The 22910-nt window shown below is 36.2% G+C and overlaps 1 protein-coding gene across 2 annotated transcripts in view; it reads left to right on the plus strand.

Moving 5' to 3' along the window:
* Positions 1–21113, plus strand: part of Cep44 (centrosomal protein 44) — a 27962-nt gene extending 6849 nt beyond the window's left edge. The window contains exons 2-11 of one of the 2 annotated variants that reach the window (XM_055597873.1): positions 2081–2211; positions 3916–4063; positions 5214–5360; positions 6398–6520; positions 8417–8584; positions 9482–9688; positions 10935–11010; positions 12037–12161; positions 18362–18482; positions 20942–21113. In XM_055597873.1, coding sequence (XP_055453848.1) covers positions 2123–2211; positions 3916–4063; positions 5214–5360; positions 6398–6520; positions 8417–8584; positions 9482–9688; positions 10935–11010; positions 12037–12161; positions 18362–18445 — 1167 coding nt within the window. In that variant the 5' untranslated portion in view covers positions 2081–2122 and the 3' untranslated portion in view covers positions 18446–18482; positions 20942–21113. Of the gene's footprint in view, positions 1–2080; positions 2212–3915; positions 4064–5213; positions 5361–6397; positions 6521–8416; positions 8585–9481; positions 9689–10934; positions 11011–12036; positions 12162–12411; positions 12450–13165; positions 13377–18361; positions 18483–20941 lie in introns of those variants that run through there. The other variant, XM_055597874.1, reaches the window with a different exon arrangement.
* The last annotated feature ends 1797 nt before the right edge of the window (positions 21114–22910 follow it).

A 22910-nucleotide genomic window follows, 5' to 3' on the forward strand; every position in this document is an offset into this window, starting at 1 on the left:
TGCTGCTCCTCAGAATGAGAGTCCTCCCGGCGCTGCCATCTTGCCCCCAGGAAAACCTTTCTTAAACAGTTTTCTATGATCTTATTTAATGTCTTTGTTTTTCTTTTCTGTCACATCTCCTTCACCCACATGTTCAAGCTGTACTTGAATTTTACTCTTCTTCAAAATACTCATTCTGTTGGTAATGAAGAGGATGTATTCCTAGGGCATACTTTATTGTCAGAAATTCCATTACCAGAGGTAGAAATAATGTAAAGATAAAGATGTTCTAAGATATGAGAGAAAGAAAAGATCCCACAGAATAATAGTCCCAGGACTAATCAAATATCCTGGGAAGATGGGATATGAATAAAAAGTAAAAATTATGTTAAGTCAAACGAATCTGGAACCAAATAAGATCAGATCTGCAATCTTAAATCTCAGGAACAAGGTTTTTAGTTACTGCTTCAGTAGTTCCCACTTCACCTGTCTAGGCAATAAAGGCTGATCTGGGAAGTCTCTCTTAGCCATTGTCTGTCTACCCCTGGCCTGGATAGATGTGAAATTAGGCTTACTTTTTTGACCAGCATTTTGTATAATTTGATTTTAGGATTCCTTTCTTTTTTCCCCCTACAATTTATATTGCTTAAACATGTTAATGTTTAGTCAGTGTAATTTAATGTTTCAAAAATGGCGACCAGAATGCCAGTGTAAGAGTACCTAAAAATATGCTCAGCAGCTTGTTCTTTGCCATGTTCATAAAGACCAGACTGGAAATGGGAATGGTATTCATATAGAGATTAAATAGGTGCCCAAATCTAGGGAAACGGCTACAGAAATGGGTGGTGGCCCAGGCTTACAATTTTGCAAATTGCCAGCTTCAGTTACTTCTCTTGATCTATGTAGATACAGAGGTGGTATGGGAAGGGGTGATTTATGTGTTGATAGTTGCTGAAATGCAGACTGGGAAAAGTCATATAAAGTATATTTCATCTAATTGTTCTTGTTTTTAATGCCAGTGATTTCATTTTCAAGGAACTTTAGTCTCAGAGAATTTGTTTCTCAAAGTACTCTTACAATTTTCTTGAGCGAGATAATGGTAAACTAAGAGTTTGTTTTGTTTTGTGTTTTAAGATAGGCATCTGATTGGCAACTGCATGAAATTCAAATCCAAGCCCTGGGGAATAATAACTAATCTGTGCTATATTTATGTTTATTTTTATTGGTTATATTATATACGTTTTGTAAGCGCTCAAGGTAATTAATGATGAAAGCTATTTCAACTTGCTATGTTTTTCCAAATGGTACCAGCCGTGATTTGGATGTGAAGTGTCCTCCATAGGCTCTTATGTTTGATCACTTGGTCTCCAGCTTAGGGTGCTAATTTGACAGGTTATAGAATCTTTCGGAGGTGGGACCTAGCTAGAGGAGGTGGCTTGGGGAGTGAAGGTACCTTGAGATGGTAGGTAGCCTGATTCCACTTCTTTGCTGTTTTGTCCTCTGGTATGGATAAATGTGAGCTAGCAGCTACTTCACATTCTGGCCACCTCAGTGCTGCCTGCCACCATGGTTTCCATACTAGGAGGCTCCATATCCCCTCAAGGATTGAACCAATAAACCTCTTTCCCACTGAGTGTCCTCCTGTTAGGTATTTGGTCACAGGGAAAAGTAACTATTGTAATCTGTTGTCATTTAAGGTAAACATATTTGGGAGAGTGCTAGATGAAATACATTGGAAGAACATAAATATAAGACAAACTTATTTTTTGAGATTGAAGCCAGGTTTAGATTTAGGGTTTAGAGTTGGTGCAATGCAGTAAGCATTTAACCTGCCACAGAAGTGCTAAGTTCTGAGGCGTAGAAGTAGTGTGATGTGAATGTGCTGGGGATACATACAGAGTATATGTGGGAGATGCATACAGAGCAGATATAGGGGACCTATACAGAGCAGATATGGGGACTCATACAGAGCAGACGTAGGAGACACATACAGAGCAGGTGTAGGAGATGCATACAGAGCAGATATAGGAGACACATGGAGTAGAGAAAAACAGCTTTCTGAAGCAAACATTTAACCAGTACTTCATAATTTTATTTTTAGATGAAAAGTTGAAAGATTAGGAGCTGAATCTAATATTAAATAATGGCAACAGGTGACTTAAGGAGAAGCTTGCGGAAGCTACAACAAGTGCTTCGTTCGCTAAATTACCCTAACGAAGTGGATTATATTGGGTAAGCTATAATACATTTGATATTTGAAAGTTATTTGTGTGTGTTCGTGTGTGTTTAGGGAGGTGTGTTTGCTAAAACTTTGAGATTGTGTGATATATGACACAATGAGGGTCCTAAATGAAAATAGGTTTGGTTGTTGTTGTTAGGGGTTTTTGTTTGTTTGCTTGCTTGGTTTTGGCTCTTGTTTAAATACACTCGTGGGCTGACAAGTTGGAAAGGTAACTGGCTGCCAAGCCTGATGACTCTGACTTCAGTCCTCAGGACTTAACTGTCCTTTGTCCTTCATGTGTGTGCCTAAGTGCTTTTCCTAATGTGCATGCATGTGAGGGCATGTACACACACATGCACACAACAAACAGCTGTAATACATTTAAAGGAAATTTACTTGTATATGTTATAATATTTAAGAAAGCAGAAAACTGTAGGAACTTAGAAGTATGAATTAATAAAAATTCCAACCCAAGAGATTTAAAATGTTTGTTTGTTAGCTGTATATACATCAGTCTAGATACTGTCTGTATATAATTTTAAACTCCCTGGAGTATAATGGATTTTATTAATTATATAATCTTCCATTCTCTCATTCCATAGAGTAGTAAGTAGTATTTTTTAATGTAGCCAATATGATGTTACCATTTTTTGCTAATTTATTTCTTTGTGTATTCATTGTATAGAAGATAGATTTTAAACATTTATATCATGTGTTCTCTTAGCAGGAAAAATCCCAATTAGTGAGATTTCTTACAGCAGTCTCCATGCTTTAAAAGTTTTATTAAAGTTTGAGTGGAGGATTGGAAAGATGGCTCAGCAGTTAAGAGCATGTGCAGCTCTTCTAGAGAAGCAGAGTTTACTTCCCAGCACTCACATCAGGTGCTTATATCTGCCTGTGCTGTGGGCATGGAGCATGTGTGACACACACATACAAATGAAAACTAAAATTTTAAAAAAGTTTGGGTTGGAGATGGGGAGGTTTACACAAACATTTTGAATTCTGTGGAAAACATACTGTTTATATGTATATTTAGTATAACTTCAGTTGGCTAAGTGAAGAAATAGTTCATTTGCTTTTTTGTGGAAGAATCAGTAAGTCATTTTACAATAGTAAATAAGTAGACAATCAGAAACAGATAGCATGTGGCAGCAGATACTTGAGATGGTGGCTTCATGGAAGTCAGCATTTATCTGATGAGTCATAATGAATAAAGATATGGGCAAAATGTAGGATACTTTCCTAGCCAAGAACTGAGAAGATACAGATCTCAAGGAAGCAGAAAGTGGGTGTGTAATCACAACATAAGCTCTTTTCTGTGTGTTCCTCATTTGTAACCTATATAGTTCATAAGATTAACCATTCCAAGTTTTTGTAGGAACAAATGAGTTAATGTAACAAATGTTACAAAAACAAAATACTCTTGAGAACTGTAAGGTGGTACTTTCTTTATATTTACAGTAGAAATAAAATAGGTCAAGTAAGAATACACCTCATAAAACCAGTAAACACTGTAGGAGATACTCTACAGTGATAGTGAGGATTTGAGCACGTGAGAATGCACAGTACTGTTTTATAGTCTGATCAGATTCATATATTGCTTCATTATTGTTCCTATAAGAGTAAATAAGTTAATGACAATATTGCTAATTATACTTAATCACATAGCTTTTGGGACTTTGCTAATTAAAAGTCTTTTTCCCTTTTTCTGACAGTTTGATGAAGGGAGAAACAGCAGCATTTTTGCCCATCATCAGCTATTCTTTTACCTCATATTCCCCTTATGTATCAGAACTTCTGATGGAATCCAATGTGGAGCTCTTAGCGAAGAATGATGTGCGCTTTACAGATACCATCTATAAGGTATTTTGAGTTTATGAAGTAATAATTACTTTATGGAATGATTTTTAAAATTAATACTTTTGTAATAACAATGAAAACACAGTTGCGTGTTCACTTAACAGTGCTATACATCCTGAGAAATGCATCCATAGGCAATTTTGGCATTGGACAAACATCAGACTGTGCTTGCACAGACCTAGACGTGGCCTGTATGCATAACCTATTGCTCCTGGGCTACAAACTTGTAACCTGTTTCTGTTCTGAATATTGTGTGTTTTTAGTGCAATGTAAGTATTTCTGTGTCTAAATACCGAAGTAATGTAGTTAAAATACTAGGCCACAGAAAAAATTTCAGCTTCATTGTAATCTGGGCCCACTCTCATATGTTGATAAGTGTCATATGTATGTATAGTTGACAGTATTTCCATAATTGTTTATCTCATTAAAATATGGTCTCTATTGCAGTTAAGATACAATTCATGTTTGCTTTGTCAACATTTCCTATTAATTATGGCAACTGGTAAATGCTGTCACTGGCTGTAATTTGCCTGCTTTTTATGAAGTTTTAGTAAAAGTTTATATACTGGATGAAACAAAAGAGAACTTGTAATCCACTGGCTTCTGCATGAATTTGCTAGTGAGATATAAACTGAAATTAGCATAGTTTGTTCCTTGGGATCTGAGGCCAGGTCTTATAACTCCAGTAACATCAAGACCCCTCAATGGAGACTGAATTTGATCTCAGTTGATTTTTACTTTTAAGAACCTTATGTTTACCATTAATTTTGGTCAAGTACTGTGATTTTTTTTTTTTTTTTTTTTTTTTTTTTGGTGTGTGTTTGTTTACTTTGTTTTGTTTTGCTTTATTTTTTGAGACAGTGTCTCATGTAGCTCTGGCTTTTTGAAGTGTGCTCTCTGTCCATCTTTTCCTTGCCCCCTCCCTCTTTCTCTTTCCACCTCTTCCCTCCTGCCTCACCCTGGCATATCCCTAGCAATCAGTCTCATACCTGAGCATAACTCAACACCCATTCTATAATTTTAGGCCCTTTGTATACTTTACGTAATGGCCTGATCGTCTTCTCAAAGGTAGTTATTACCTTCTGACCAAGGGTTATAAAATTTTGAATTATATGAATAAATTGTTCCTAATTTTTACCTTTATTTTTTGCAGCTTCTTCGTGATCAATTTGATTATAAACCAGTTTTGACAAAAAAGCAGTTTATACAGTCTGGATTTGCTGAGTGGAAAATCCAAATTGTCTGTGATATATTGAATTGTGTGATGAAAAAGCACAAGGAATTGATTGCCGTTGAAAAGGTGATTTTATGAATAGATTTTAGTGCTAACTTTGGCTGAAACCTCCATTATTTGAAAGGATAGCAAATTATTAAAAAAAAATGCATTGTCACTTGACTTGCTGGGCCCACAAGGTCTTTGTCTCATTAGACTCTAATTAAAGAAAGAATTCATGGACAGACATAAAAGAGACTTAAGCATAGTGACAGCTTTACTGAAGCAAAGGCAGTAGTATTTTTCTTCAGGGAAGGGACGGGGCAGCTAAGCTTGGTGGGTGAAGACCCCAAAATCTTAGGCATCAGTGTTTTATTTATTGAAGGGAATTCTGTGTTAATGTTATATGCGTAATTGTAGGAATTTTAAGGGCATTTTTAGAAATTAAGGGTAGTTTGGCTCAAACATGGGTTCTTTAGGTCCAAGATGGGAATTTGAATGTGTAAAACCACAGAGATGTTGAGGATTCCTCCCTGTAAACATTTAGGTCTTGGAGCCTACTCTAGAGGAGATAAATATTTCACAGCTAGCTTTTTTCTGAGTACAGGTCACTACAATCTGTACCTGGATAAGGCCATAGCACCTAGGTAATTCTCAATTATATTGTTCCATACAGCTCACATATCCAATGCCATAGGTTTATCGACATATAGGGTATAACCCTGTCAAGGACAATGATTTCTCTGATACTGCTCACATATATTATATATCTGTGACATGGAACTAAATTAGCAGTTCAAAGATAAAGTATTTTTGATGCTTTTTGAAGTTTTTGTTTTATTGTCTCTTTTTAACTATGTAGCCCAGGTTGGCCTCATACTTTCTACATAACCAAAGCTGGCCTCAGTCTTTTTTCCTCAGTCTTCTAAGTGTGGAATTATAGCTCCACCATACCAGTCTCACTTAAGTTTACAATAAACAAAGAAACAAAATGAGTTGTTTCATTACTTTTACTATTTGCTATTGTCAAAAGTATCTGAATAATAGAATTTAGTATGTAATAGAAAATAGTATATCATAATTGTCTACAAAATGTATTTTGTCTACTATTTTTATTTACTTAGAATCTGTCATGCCAAAGAAAGAAGAACATCTCAGAAGAGCCGGAGGCTTGTTCGAACAAGGAGAAAACCCCTGCCGAGGCTGTTGGCTTTGATATCACTGGCAGGTTTATGACTTCAGGAAAGGTAGGAAAATGCAAAGGAACAGAAGTATATCTGAATGCAATAAAGATTCATGACTTCAACTGACATTTGATGAGATATTCTAGTCAGATATCATAGGTATTTTTATTAGTACTTATTGGTTTAAAAAATGGCCTTTATTTATTTATATCAGTACTTTGATTATATCCAACTCCCTATTGTTCTCTCTTATACCCCCTTCCCTTTGCTCCACCTATATAGTCTCAGCATGGCACTTTTCAACAGCGTAGAATGTTTAGGAACTATTTCTAAAGTTGTGAGAAGAGTGTAAAAAGGAAAAAATTGAATAGGTTTTATATTCCTAATTTTGAATTGTTTTTTCATTTTCCTGATAAAATTTAGTATGGTTATATTATAGAGGCATTGATATCTACTGTTTTAAAAACAATATTTATTTTATCTCATCTATATGTGCACCAGAATGGAACAGAAGAAAGTGCTATATTCCTTGGAACTGGAGTCATGGGTGGTTGTGGGCCTCCATGTGAGTGCTGGGATTCAAATCTATGTCTTTTACAAGAGCCATACATGTTCTTAACCTGAGCAATCTTTCCAGCCCCTCAACATATATTGTTAATTACATAATTGATCATCTCTAAAAGACGTGTATATGTAGTAAGGAATCTATTAGTAACAAGAGTGGTTATCAAGATTCCTTTAGATGCATTGATAACCAAGAATATAGATTATGTAATAATCTGGAATCTGGTTTTGAGTTACTGTTTTGAGCATTCTTTACTCATAGGAATAGATTGTTTCTGCCTTTGTCACTGTTGAGCACCTGTGGCTAAATGAATCCAATACATTTAGAGAGCATTTACTATATCCAAGGGTATCTCTGAGCTAAAATGTCATTTTAATAATAAATGTACTTCCAGCTATTTTCAGTTTGGGTGAGAGGACAGAATATAGATGAATAATCAATGTGTAATTAGATAAAAGGTGTACATTGTTTCTAGATAAAGCAAAATACATAGAATTATTCATTCCCTAATCCAAAATACATGACTAGAGCTTTATAACCAGAAACTTGATTAACTACTAAAAAGTCAGTAGAATTCAGACAGAAAAGTTGAGTCAGTGCTAAAGCAAATTGTCTCCTTTCTGAAGCCTCATCTCATATAGATGTGCTTTATGTTCTCTTCCTTTGTTAGGGTTTTCAGTGTCTAAACAGACAACACATAGGTAGAAGGACAGTGGATAAAGTGCAAGGTCCTTGCTGGTACTTTTCCCTTTAGTGTTTTGAACTTTTAGCTAAAGGTAAAGTATATATAGTGATTTGTTTAATAGAAAGAAATTATAGTGAGTCCTCAGACAGCTAGTTGTTATTTAACTTGTAAATTATGGCACAACTTTTACTTGATTGTGTACCTTATTCATTGACAGTCTTACTATATAGCCCAGGCAGACCTGAAGCTTATAATCCTCTTGTCTGGAATTAGTGAATGCTGGGATTATAGTTGTTTGCTACCACACCTAAAAGTTGTTTTTGATTTGTTTTGTTTTAACTTCCTGTCATGTAACATTTCAAACATTTACAAAAGCACAGATCAGCCTGTTTCAACAAGTGTTCATATCTTTGCTAATCATGTTTCATCTTTACTGTAATTGCTTTCTCCAGCATTTTGAAACAAAGCTAGAAATCTTTAAAATGTTTAACAAAGACATAAGAATTCTTTTAAAAAGCTGAACCACATTTTCACAAAGACATATTAAAATATGTTAATATTAGCATGTTCTTTTGTGATATGTTTTATGTGGTAATTTAAATGTCTTTTAGTCTTTCTACAGTCTGTCTAGAGAATTGCTGTGAGCACACTTAAAGGAATTATGACAGTAAAGCCACTGAAGTATTTCTTCCGTGTTGTCTCAATGCAGAAGAAAGCTGTGGTGATCCGCCACCTGTATACTGAAGACAGTGTCAGCATTCCTGAAGGGACAGTAATTTCCACAGAAGAGAGTGATGGGTGTGATGAGTCAGAAGAGAAGACTTGTGAAGTAATGACTCCTGAAGAACGTATCTCGGAAGTCAGGGCTGAGCTGCAAGTAAGGACTGGGGAGCTGTGTAACACATTGCATTGGTATCTGATTATTTCAGTGCTTGAAAGCTGGAATGTTTCTGAATTCTTAAATTATGGCATCTATGTTATTACTTAAGGAATCAATCCTACTGAATGTGATTCAGTGACTTCCAATTGTGGGATGTTTGGAGTTTTCCTCCTGAGTTAGAAGTAAAGCAAAGAGAAATAAGAGATAGTACTTGTACCAGCAATATGATCTACCAAGAGAGATGTACCACTTTGCACAGTAGAGTTTTCTACCACTTGTTTCCTCTGTTGTTAAGTAGAAAAGGTTGGCATTTTGTTTCCATATTTTCCTTTGGTTGAGTTTTTGCTATATTTGCTCTAAAGGGCTTGGTCTTTGTTGCTTTGGCTGTCTTTATGTAATCCAACATGGCTTTGAAGTTGAAAAAATCCTTCTGCCTACCCTTTTGTGTGGTAGGATTATAGATGTGTGCCATCCAACCTGACTCCTTGCTATCCTTCCACTTCTGTTTCTTCTTGACTCAAGTACCATTATGTATATAATCTGCTCTGCTAAAATGCTTGTGTCTTTTGATTTTTATACATTTTGTGTTACAGTTGGATTTATGAATGATTATTTATGGCCTTACTTTCTGCTGTGTGACACTCTAGGTAATCATCACATTGTTTTTTTGCTTATTTCCTTTTGGGTTTGTATTTAAAGAAACTAAAGAGCATCATGCATATGAATTCCCAAATAGTTGTTGGAGTCACATCTGACAGACTCATGTTAAAGTCCACTGCTTTTTGCAGGGAGGGCTCTGTGTTCTTATACTCTTCTTCCTGGGCTATCAAAACAACACAAAGGAATGGAAATACATTGATTGCTTTTCATCTGTGATCTTGCCTCTCATTTTAGGCTATCTGTAATAATCCTGAGATTACTGAACTTCAGATCACACTGGCTGAATGTCAAGAAAAGCTTAAGAAGCTGACTTGGCTAGAGAAAAGGGTGGAGTGTTTGGAAGCTGCAGTAAAAGGGAAAGTGATGGTTGATGAAAAGGCCTGGAATAACCTTCTAAGTCGAGTCACTCTTCTTGAAACAGAGATGCTTTTGGCTAAGAAGGTATCACTATGTAAACTGGTCATGTATAGTGAAGTACTTACCTTAGTAAATCTGTGTTTTCTTAGAAATGCTATATGTGAGTGAAGCTATATAGAAAATGAGAAATGTTTAATTAGAATAAAGTCTACTTAAGTTTAAAAAGCTTCATTATACTTCTTGTGGCTATTTGTTTTCCTATCAAATAAGATAATTTGAAAAACCTGTAAGTTGAGCTTTAGTGATTAATAGTACTTGTAATTCTTAGAATGATGTAAGAATATTTAGAAAGCCTTTAAATTATTTTGCGTATTTTAGTAGGATAGAGAGCTTCTTCAGTTTACAGGAAAAGTTGGAGAAGGGATAAAATTAAAATTACAACTCTTCTTTCAGCATTAACTTCAATCATAAAGTAAATTTCATAGAAACGTTTTTATCAAAATTACATTTTTAGACACTGTTCTATTTCTGTGAAGATACACCATGACCAAGGCAACTCTGATAAAGGAAGCCATTTAATTGGGGACTTCCTTACAGTTTGAGAGGCTTAGTCCATTGTCCTCATGACAGCATCATGGCATACATGGCTGCTGGAACAGCAGCTGAGAGAGGTGGAGACACTGGGCTCAGCATGGGCTTTTGAAACCGCAAAGCCCACCCCTAGTGACATTCCTCCAACAACCCACATCTCCCAGTCCTTCTCAAATAGTGCCCCTCCCTGGTGAGGAAGCATTTAAATATGTGAATCTGTGGGGCCCATGCTTATGTAAACCACCCCATTTACCATTGCCTTATGTAGTCTGAGAAATCTTGTTTTAAGATTTTTGTTTCTACTTACAAATAAAGATTTATTTCCCAGGTATAAATGAATAAAATTATAACTTAACATGGTAAGTAGAAAATACTATTGATTGCATTGAAATAAATTTTACAGGAAATAGAAAAAAATCACATGATATGAATAAAGGAATGTTAATATTGTGGACAATTTTTCACTAATATCTGTTTACCTAATTTTCTTATATTACTTCCCAATTGAGCAATTAAAAAAAAAAGATTTCTGTTTCTAGTCTGCCTTTACCTTTTTAGAGACTGGGGTTGTAGATTGAAGAAGGTTACTATCTACTTCTACACTTAAAAGTTTTTCTTTTTTTTATATACGTAAGAACAATTATATATTAATATTCCCTGTGCTTTGCTTGTATTATGTCTATCAGTATAAAATGAAACACCCTTAATTTTATTCTAAATATTTACCTGTACTTTCCAGAATATTCATTCTGAAGAGAATAATGCAGCATGTGAAGACTATGATTCTGTTAGTGGCATGGATATTATACCCTATGGTAAGTCCTTAAATTGTATTAGTACTGTTGGCTTCAATCTTTCAGAACAGTGGTTTTTATGGACATTTAACATTATCATCCTTCTGTATGTGTGTGTGTTTATATGTGTGTAAGAGGTCATTTTCCACATTATTCTTTGAGGTAAAGTCTTTCATTGAACCTGGAGCTCACCAACTTTGCTGTACTTGGTAGCTAGCAAGCTCTCAGGATCCTCTTGTCTCATCACCCTAGTGGTGTGACTGTAGATGTACGTCACTACATCTGATTTTCTTTTTTTTTTTAAACATGGTTCTGGAATTAAACAAGCACTTTACTGATGGAGACATCACCCAGCTTTTATTAAACATTTTTATTAATAAAATAAAATTACAGAGCTCTTTGAATAAAGAAAATAGAGAATCACAGACTGCCAAGAATTGGTTATAAAAGAAAGGAGCACATAAGTTAGTAGTTTATAGTTTTATTTTTCAAGATTTATTTATTTGTGCTTCTTATGTGTATGAGTGCTCTGTTCATGCACACCAGAAGAGGAACTCAGATTCCATTACAAACAGTTCTGAGCTACCAAGTGGTTGCTGGGAATTGAACTCAGGATGTCTGGAAGAGCAGTCAAGTGCCAATACACTAGGCTTAAGTAGCTTATAGTTTAAATTGCTAACATTTATATTAATTCAAAGTGATTTCTATCACGATAAAGGAAAAATAATCCCGGATCTTTTTCGGGAGTTGGGGCACACGGTTTTTCTCTATTGCTTAGGCCAGCCATGAACTCATGATTCTTCTCAGCTTCCCAAGTACATATGATTACAAGCATATACCACAGAGCACAAATGTATTTTAACATTTTTATTAGAGAATTTTTAGCATCTGTGTCTCCATATATATAAAAACTTAAAAACTCAAGTGAGTTATTATCTATATCCGTAACCCATTTTAGATTTATTTATTTTATCTGTTAATAAAAATTTTAAGTATTTGGATCTACTATGTAATGGAAAGATATCATAAAATATAATTTCTTCACAGATAAAAAAGACAGTGTTGGGGAACCAGCAAGTACGTCTCGGTTGTCTAGCTGTCCTACAGTATCATCAGAGTCAACACCCTGGAGCTCCACTATTAATTACTGTAGCTTCAAGGATTTTTCAGAGGTAAGAGAATGTCAACGCCTCTTAGATGATTTCTAAGGTCGAGAAGAAACAAGTATTGTTTTAGCACACTATGTAGGGTATACTCTTGGCAAGAAAAATTGTAAATTATAAATTTAAGCTCTTAAGGGATATTTGAGTTCATAGAGTCACTGTACGCAGTGCTTCAGAGTGTGTTTTATATATTCATGTTCCATTTTTGAGGATTGCTTACTTTGAGAAATTGCCTAAATTTGTTGCTTTTAAATTAAAGGAAACAACAATCCGGAAAATGGAAAGGATGGAAAAAATGTAAGTAACAGAAAGGGGCAACAGGAATCATTTCTATGTAGGGAACTGTACTGGAGTACAGTATACATGGAATGTACATACGTGCTCAGACCTTGAAAGTCTCAATAAGGTGGAATTTTCCTTCAAGATTTCAGTGGATAGGAAATCTACTTCCAGTTGTATGTATGTGAGATGAGTCATTGTTTTGGTTTCCAACAAATTATGTAAAACACTGTTCACAGAATTAATCATGGGCTACAAAGGGCAGAGATGCTTTAGTTGATAATTCACAATTTTCTGCTTCTGATAATTGATTTACCTAAACATTATGTGCATGTAGATGGAAAGTTTGGAGACATTTTCAGTATTATGTTAATCTTGCTGGTCTTCCAGTTAGCTATTGATGAAGTAGCTATGATGATCCTATATTGTTCACTTACACTGTGAACAAATGACATTATATCTAGTTTTAGCAAAAAGCGGTTTAAATGATATGATATGATGAAGTGATATCAGAATATTTTCACCCTACTACCTTAAAAAATTGCAAAGCTCTTTGACATTTGAAAAATTCTAAAATAACTTATGCTACAAGAATTGATGTATTTATTTTTACTCTCTTCTATTTAAATAAGAAAAACCCTCAAGTTTATCTTCAGCTCAGAAACTAACAACTTAAGTCCTGTTATTCATTATGAGCCAGGGACTTAGCAAATCTATCATTTGTTCTATTGCAGGTTTGAAAAGACTGTAGAGTTACTGAAATGTTCAAGTCACTAATTATAGAATTTTCTGCATAAACTTCTATAGGACTTTGGCTACTTATATATTCTGTACTATTCCTTGTATAAATTTAATGTACTTTACTATTTTATTAAGATTTGGATTCTATTTGGTATGTGAGTTTTTTCATTCCTAAATAAATAGTTTTAATATTTTAAGCTGTAATTGTACTGGTTTTCTCATTCAGTTTTCACAGTAAACTGTCTATTTCAGTATATTGCTGTTACAGCGTGACATCGTTAAAGCAAGCTCTGTATTTTTTGTGTTGACATTTGGGGGTGTGCTAAGTCATATGTTTTTGAAAGTATGGGATGGAGGACCATGGTCTATATCCTCCTGGAAACATTCCAGCTAAGATTTGCATGTTGTACCCAGGAGGATCTCATATGTACAGTCTACAGTCTGTGCTGCTGAATAGATTGTAACTCAAAACTTAAGTGCTCTCCGAAAACTAAACAAATACTTCTTCATGTGTGGTCAGGAAGCTGCACTACTGTCTTAGCACTGGGATGCTGACAGCATGATTCTTTTGTGTTCCCTGTGGGAAGAGTGCTGGGCCTGTAACCAACAAATGCTCTGGCCGGTAACCTAAGACCATCAGCACCAGCACATATGGTGGCCATCCATGTGGTACATGGATTCACTTTCTAATAATGGAAAGTTCACGGCTTTTAAGGAGAAAAAGCTAGGACCAGTGGGGACTGCAGAGACAGATGCATCAATGAAGACCGTGCATAGAAAGTACCTAAACCTCCTCCTCAGAGGTAGCCCTGCTCAGATGTAGACCATAGACAGCTCAGTCTCCATGTGGGTTCCATAGTAAGGGAGAAGAGGCAGTCTTTGATAGGAACTCGGTTGCCTGCTCTTTGATCATGTCTCTTTGGTTGGTTGACCTAGCCAGCCCACAAAGGAAGAGGATCCAGATAGCCCTGATGGCTGATGGGACCTGATAGGATAAGGTCAGACAGTAGTAGAGGAGAACAACCCCTTTTTCCCCCCTTTTTTTTGAAGTTGCTCCTTATTTAATGTGTAATCAGATTTCAACTTTTTTCTTTTTTGGATTCTACTTTTTAAAAAATTTAGCAGTTTAATTACTTTGTATCCCAGCTGTATCCCCTCCCTCATCCCCTCCTGATTCCACCTCCATCCCTCATCTCCCAAGGCTTTCCCCAAGTCCATTGATCAGGGAGGTCCTCCTCCCATTCCCTCTCACACTAACCAGTTAGGTCTCATCAGGACTGGCTGCTTTGTCTTCCTCTGTGACCTGGTAAGGCTGATCCTCCCTCAGGAGATGATGATCAAAGAGCCAGCCACTGAATTCATGTCAGAGACAGTTCCTGTTCCCATTACTAGGGAACCCACTTGGAGACTAAGCTGCCATGGGCAATATCTGTGCAGGGGTTCTAGGTTATCTCCATGCATGGTCCTTGTTTGGAGTATCAGTCTTACAAAAGACCCCTGTGCCCAGATTTTTTGGTTTTGTTGCTCTCCTTATGGAGCTTCTGACCCCTCTAGGTCTTTCTATCTCACCCTTCTTTCATAAGATTCCCTGCACTCTGTCCGTAGTTTGGCTATGAGTCTCAACATATGTTTTGATACCCTGCTGAGTAGAGTCTTTCAGAGGCCCTCTGTGATAGGCTCTTATCCTGTTCCCGGTTTTCTCCATCTTTCTATATCCATCCCGTTTGCTTTTCTGAATGAATATTGAGCATCTTACCCAGGGTCCTTCTTCTTGATTAACTTCCTTAGGTATACAGATTTTAGTATGATTATCCTATGTTATATGTCTTATATAAGTGAGTATATATCATGTCTGTCTTCCTGCTTCTGGGTTACCTCACTCAGGATGATCTTTTATAGTTCCCACCATTTGCCTGCAAATTTCATGATTTCCTTGTTTTTAATTGCTGAGTAGTATTCCATTGTGTAGATGTACCACAATTTTTGTATCCATTCCTCAGTTGAATCTGGGTTGTTTCCAGATACTGGCTCTTACAAATAAAGCTGCTATGAACCTGGTTTGGCAAATGTCCTTGCTGTATAGTTGAGCATCTTTTGGATATATGCCTAGGAGTGGTAAAGCTGGATCTTGAGGTGGCACTATTCCTAATTGTCTGAGAAAACACCAGATTGATTTCCAGAGTGGTTGTACAAGTTTACATTCCCACCAGCAATGGAGTAGAGTTCACCTCTCTCTACACCCTCTCCAGCACATGTTGTCACTTGAGTTTTTGATCTTAGGCATTCTGATGGTATAAGGTGAAATCTCAGAGTCGTTTTTATTTGCATTTCCCTGATGACTAAGGACATTTAGCATTTCTTTAACTGTTTCTCTGCTATTTGATATTCCTCTAATGAGAATTCTCTGTTTAGCTCTGTTCCCTGTTTTTAATAGGATCACTTGATTTGTTGCTTTTTAACTTCTTTAGTTCTTTTTATATACTGGATATTAGCCCTTTGTCAGATACAGGGTTGGTGAAGATTGTTTCTCAATCTGTAGGCTGTCATTTTGTCATGACCGTGTCTTTTGCTTTACAGAAACTTTTCAGTTTCATAAAATCCCATTTATTGATTGTTGATCTTAAAGCTTGTGCTATTGGTATTCTGTTCAAGAAGTTGTCTCCTGTGCCAATGAGTTCTAGGCTCTTCTTCTAACAGGTTTAGTGTGTCTGGCTTTCTGTTTAGGTCTTTGATCCACTTGGATTTTAGTTTTGTGCAGGGTAATAAATACAGATCTATTTGCATTTTTCTACGAGTAGACATCCAGTTAGACCAGCACCATATGCTGAGACTCACTATCTTTTTTCCATTGTATGGTTTTCGCTTCTTTGTCAAAAATCAAGTATCCATAGGTGTGTGGGTTTACTCTAGATTTTCTATTCGGCTCCATTGATCCACCTGTTTCTATGCCAGTACCATGCAGTTTTTATTACCTGTGCTCTATAGTACAGCTTGAAATCAGGGATGGAGATGCCTCCAGATGATCTGTTCTTGTACAGGATTGTTTTAGCAATTCTGTTTTGTTTTTGTTTTTCCATATGAAATTGAGAATTATTCTTTCAAGTTCTGTAAAGAACTGTGTTGGTATTTTGATTGGAATTGCATTGAATCTGTAGATTGCTTTTGATAGGATGGACATTTTCACTATGTTAATTCTACCAATCCATAAGCATGGGAGAGCTTTCTGTCTTCTGATATCTTCTTCAGTTTCTTTCTTCAGAGACTTGAAGTTTTTTTCGTTTCGAACTGGTCTTTCTCTTGCTTGGTTAGAGTCACACCAAGGTACTTTGTGTTGTATGTGGCTACTATAAAGGGTATTTTTCCCTAATTTCTATCTAAGCCTGTTTTTGTTTTTCTTCTGTACACAGGAGGCTACTGATTTTTTTTTTTTGAGTTAATTTCATATCCAGCCAGTTTGCTGAAGGTTTTTATCAGCTGAAGGAGTTCTCTGGTAGAATTTTTGCTGTCCCTCATGTATTCATGAGTGACATATCATCTGTGAATAGTGATACTTTGACTGGAAGAACTAGCTAGAGCAATAAGACAACTAAAAGAGATCAAGGTAATACAAATAGCTTTACCTTTTTCAATTCCAAGTACGTTTAGAAAAATCAAGAGAATCCAGTTTTGAAAATGCTGTTATGCCCTCAATAGGAGCACCATCATGTACTCACAACGCCACCTTGTGGGCCCCAAAACACTCTACCTTTCTTTAGTGAAGTGATTTAGTATATGATTCCAAACACCCAATTCTAATTTTAAAAAGGAACGTTTTTGTCAAGTTTTCTTGTGGAAACACAGAATAAAATTAAGTTTCTTTCCTTTTTGTCTCTATCTACCTCTTTTCTCTCTCTTTTTTTGGTAACAATTTTAGTTTTCACAAATGACAATTTGTCCATATAAAGGATATTGAACAGTATCAGAATAAGACACTATTATTATTTCATTGAAACAGGGAAGAAATAATAGTATATTTATTAAAGGAAATATTATTAAATAAATCTAAGTATAATATATTTTGAACTAAACTAATGAATCAAAATAACCACACAGGAGAACTGTAGAACCCACAAACTGGTGTGTAAAGAAGGGAAAATAAAACCTGGATTTTATATACCAGGGGGTCTCTATTCGAAGTCAAGAAGGCTCAGATCTGTTTTTCTTTTTAAATACTAATGGATATAGTTGTGTTTTTCCAAGTATTTGATAACGTAAATACTTACATCTAATGGTACATCTAACGGTCCGGCAATCTCCATTGAAATAAGGAAAGTAATTCAGCCCCAGACCCCACAAAATCCTACAGTGCAAAGCTTTAATTATCCATGTACTGTATGGTTTATACAGTTAACTGGTTTTTCTGTAGTATCATTTATGTAGATTTTTACAAATATATTGTCTCAATCCGAGGTCCTTGCCCTAGACAATGGCAATGTCAACAGCCCTGAAAAGTCTTATGGTGACTATAAGCAGCCGCAGGATCCTGAGGAGATGACCCCATGGGTCAGGCAGCTCCCATATCCTTTTTTTATATATCCTATAAATACACACAAAATAAGATGATGGGGAATATTTCCAATCTATGTATATATAATGTACAAAATAACAGATAACTGAAAAATGTTAGAAACTAGAAATTTAGAATATATATTTCTTATGCTTTTATATAACAACTTAAAATTAATAAAAATGAACTTAGTAGCATTGTATATTTATACTTAGCAAGAGACTGTTATTTTTAAACAACTTCTAGAATAATAAAATTTGACTGAAATTTTTGAGGAGATTGTAAAATTATTCTCATTTAGAAAGTGTTTTCTCAGGCTGGAGAGATAGCTCTGTAGTTAAGGGCTCTCTTTTAGAGGGCTTCGCTTCAATTCCAGCACCCAGATGGCAGCTCACAACTGTCTATAACTCCAGTTCCAAGGGCCCTGACATACATGCAGACAAAACATTCATGCACATAAAATAAGCATAAATAAATCATTAGAAAAATGCTTTCTCTCAGGGTATTAGATAATACTTTTTAATAACAAAACATTCCTTTGGTTAAACTGAAGATCTTGAAGAAGATCTAGTTTTTTTGTTTACCCTCAGCTAACAATGATTTTCATAGTCTATCCCTTAAAATTACTGTGTTGCCAATAAAGGTGTCAGCAGATTGTTCTTCCCTGGGAGCCGTCATGCATTTCTCTTATGCCGAGAAGCCTGGAAACTACTGTGAGTGGGTCTGAATAAGAGCATGCAGGAATACTGTACGGAATGTGTAAGGTAAGTATGAGACAGGGTTGAAAAGTAACAGTGACTACGGAATGTTCTAGGCAAAGCAAAGGCCATGCTTCAGTGAAGAAGGTAGCTCTGTCCTTATCCTCTAATAGGAAGTTGTAGTGGCATGCATTCCTTATAAAACTTAAAGGCTGTTTTATGCCAGTCTACACATGGAGTTCTCTATAAATGATCAATACCAGGGGAAGCATTAAGGACTGAAAGGACCTTGTCAGTTTTACACATGCCAACACTTCTTTTAGCTCTAACATGACACCCTTACAATAATAATCCCAGGTTGTATTTCATTTTCTCTGAGACTTATTGCAGACTGACTATGATGGAGGAGGTAGTATGAAAGTTTAAACTACAAAACCAGAGCTTAATTGTTGTATAAGTTGAGCTTTTCTGCTGAAAATTATGGGCTTCTTGTTAACAACAAATGGTTAGAAACAGAACAGGGCAGAGAGCAGCAGTCATGTTGAGAACATTGGAATTGATTTTTATTGGGCCATTTTTGAACATTTTGTTGTGATTTTTAGGAATACTTGTAGGAACAAGAGCTGCATATGCTCTTTTACCTCTCAGATGCTGTAAATCAACAAAGGGAAATTTCTCATTCCTCTTTTTTGCAGCACTTGGGTTTGAAGCCAAGTAGATAAGTGTCTATTAATAAGCTAATATCCACGCTCTCTTTTAACATGATGAAATAAGGCTCTGCTAAGATACTGAGTCTGGCCTTGAACTTGTGATTCTCCTGTTTTATATTTCTTAGTAGCTAGAGTCCTAGGAGAGGAGCCCCATGCACCATACTTGTGTTTGCTTATTAAATACTTGATGAGATTTTTTTATGTTGCACAGATTACACTCCAGCTGGGGCTACAGAGGTCCATCTCTTTAGCCTCATGATTTTATGACCCTACATTAGGCTCACTAATAAAATTAATTTGATTTTGACTTCTAGGACAGAGGATTTATGTTACAAACAACCCAAAGGCATAAACTACTTGAATTTTGTATTATAGAAGATGACCAAAAAACCCAAACAAACAAACAAAATACAGGAGCAGCTGGGCTGTGGTGGTGCATGCTTTTAATTCCTCCCTTGGGTGCCAAATATAGGCTGCTTCCTCACTTGAATGGTGCTGTCCTTTGCCCTCAGGAGGCTTTTTAATTTCATGAGGGCTCATTGGCCCATTACTATTCTTAATGCATGTGCCACCACTGTTCCATGCTAAAACACCTTTCTTGTGCCTGTAAGTCAATATGTATTCCCACATTTCTCCACTCTCAAATTCAGAGTATCAGGTCTTATGTTGAAGTCCTGGATCTATTTGGAGTTAAATTTTGCGTAGGTTGAGAGATGAGAGGTGAGGATCTAGTTTCATTCTTTCCACCTATAGCTATCTGGGTTGCCCAGCACTCTTTGTTAAAGATGGTTTTTTGCTTGTTTGTTTTTTGTTTTTAAAGCAATGTTTCTTTGTTTATTGCTTCTTTTACAAAGGTCAGGTGATGTTAGGAATGTGGGCTTATGTCTGGATCGTCAATTCTATTCCATTGATTGATGTGTCTTTTTTTTTTTTTTTTTTCCAATGTCAGTGCCATGCTGTTTTGATTACTATAGCTTGAAACGACAGTATAACTTTAAATTAGGAATGGTGATACCTTCAGCAGTGTGTTTATTACTCAGGGTCATTCTTGCTATCCTTCATCTTCTGTGTTTCTGCACAAGTGATGAGATTTAAAATAAGTTTCTGTAAAGAAGCATGTCGAAATTTCTGAAAAAAAGCTTAAGATTTATGTAATCTATTTTATGTGTCACAGTGTTTTCCCTGCATGTACATATATACACATACATACATGCACATTTAAATGTGTACCTGGTGCTGTGGAGTTCAGAAGAGGGCACTGGGTCTCCTGGGACTGGAGTTACAGATCACCTTGTGGTTGCTTGGGATCAAACCTGGGTCCTCTTCAAGAACATTAACTGCTCTTAACTTCTGAGCTATCTGTACAGACCTCTACTTTGAAATTTGATATGATTGTGGTGAATCTATTAATTGCCTTAGGCAGGATGGCCATTTTCACAATATTAATCTGAACAGTCTGTGAACATGGAATGTATTTCTACCTTCTGCTATCTCCTTCAACTTCTTTCTTCAGTGCCTTAAATATTTCATTGTAAGTCAGTAGTTTCTTTGGTTAGATCTATTCCTAGATACTTCTTTTTAAAAGGCTGTTATGAGTGCAATTATTTTCTTGATATTTTTTTTATCAATATGAAAGCTAGTTTTTATGTCAACTTGAGACAGGCTAGAGTAATTTTGGGAGAGGAAACTGAAGTTGAAAACATGCCACCACCATATTGGCCTGAGGGAAGGTCTATAGTGCATTTTCTTAAGAAGTGATTGATACAAGAGGGCTGCCCATTGTGGGAAGTGCCACTCCTGAGCTGGTGGTTCTAGGTGCTGTAAGAAACCAGGTTGAGGAAGCCATGGAAGCCAGCCAACAAGAAACATTCCTTCACGGCCTTTGAATAAGTTCCTGCCTCCAGGTTCCTGCAGTGAGTTCCTGCCCTGACTTCTCTGGAAGATGGACTACAAGATGTAAGATGAAATAAACCCTTTTCTCCCAAAACTGTTTTTGGTTATGGTATTTTATCACAGCAAAAAACCCTAAGAAAATTGTTATGCTTATAATTTTTATATAGGAAAACTTTTGATTTTTGTTATGTTAATTTTCATAAAAGTAGTATCCTAATGTAGTAGGATACTACTTTTTTTGAGTATTTGTGAGGTGTAGGAGTTTTCTGGCAGAATCTTTATAGAGTCTTTTATGTGTCAAGTCATATTACTTTGGCTTCTCCTCTCTTATTTGTAGCCCATGTATCATCTCCTCTTGTCTTACTGATCTTGTTATAACCTTGACACTATATTTTGAACAGGAGTGGAAAGTAAACAACCTTGTCCTGTTCATGGTAGTAAGGAACAATTTTAAAACAAAATGCAAGAAATGTAATATGAAAATGAATTTGATATTTTAAAAAGCTGCTGTAATTAATGATTAAGTTGATGGTGATTTGTAGGAGAACTGTTGTTCACATGGGGTGGGGGTGGGGGTAACCCTGAAAATACAAGGCTCAAAGTTATCTGGAGATCACTCCAGCATCTTTTTTTTTTTTTAAAGATTTATTTGTTTGTTTGTTTGTTTATTATCTATACAGCGCCAGAAGGGGGCACCAGATGTAGATGGTTGTGAGCCACCCTGTGGTTACTGGGAATTGAACTCAGGTTCTCTGGAAGAGCAACCAGTGCTCTTAACCTCTTGTGCCATCTCTCCAGCCCCTTACCCCCAGCATCTTGCATCTGGCTCGTAAGTCTCCTAAAGCTTAGCTCAAACTGGCTCAACTGTGAAAGGGTTTTTCCTTTCTTTTTTCTTTTCTTTTCTTTTCTTTTCTTTTCTTTTCTTTTCTTTTCTTTTCTTTTCTTTTCTTCTCTTTTTCTTTTTCTTTTTTTTTCTTTGCTTATTGAACGAATGTACTAGGGGAACAATAACATATCAATGCCAAGTAATTCTGTAGAGAGGCAAAACAATTAAGTTGTCCATTTGTAGATTTCAACCTGAGCAGGTATGAGAGTCAGGCATAGCTTGCAGACCTCTGTGTGCAGCCATGATATTAGTGAAGGAGCTGTAGCTAGAGTTCATAAATGTCCTGGTAGGTAACATCCTGTCATACTATTGACAAGTGTCCACAAGTCTGGGTGTATTTGCTGAGGACAATTGCCTAGACCTGTCTGAGAAAGGTTTTGTCAAAACCTAACCCCTGTGTATTTTAGATAATTTATAGGTGCATATGTGCACAGCACAGCATCCTGAGGAGGTATGAGTAATAACAGCTGGCAGTTATGTTCCTACCTCTGTGTCCAGCAGCATTATATAGAAATAGTCTTTTCCACCTTCACCTTAAGAAGCCTTTTTACATACAGTTGAGGAAACATCAAACTGCTAGTCATGGTGAATAGCTCAGTCAACCTGGCCTCTGCTTTCCATACTATCATATCAACCTCTGCCTACTTTGTCCCTCCCGCCATGCCTAAAAACCCATGAAAAAAAAAAAAAAACATTCCAGAGTTTAATCTTACATATCTATAGTAGAGCTAATGACATAGGGATTGGCAAGTAGCTTGGATACCAAGGGCAGAGTTTGGGTAGGAAATAAACTGGGAGGACATATTTGTGAAGTAAAACTTCTGGTCTGGCCTTCCCAAAGGAAGACAATTAGGCTTCCAAGACTAGAGTCACCGTCAGCCTTCCCTACTGCTCCAGAATATTTCCCATGTTTTCCTTAAGAATGTAGAGGCCAGACCCCAAGTCAGCAACTTAACTTCTTTGGCTTTGGATTCTTCCCCCTTTATAGAGAGTTCAGACTCAAAC

The sequence above is a fragment of the Psammomys obesus genome, unplaced genomic scaffold (genome assembly GCF_907164565.1).
Source record: "Psammomys obesus unplaced genomic scaffold, mPsaObe1.curated_primary_1811, whole genome shotgun sequence".
Classification (NCBI taxonomy): domain Eukaryota; kingdom Metazoa; phylum Chordata; class Mammalia; order Rodentia; family Muridae; genus Psammomys; species Psammomys obesus.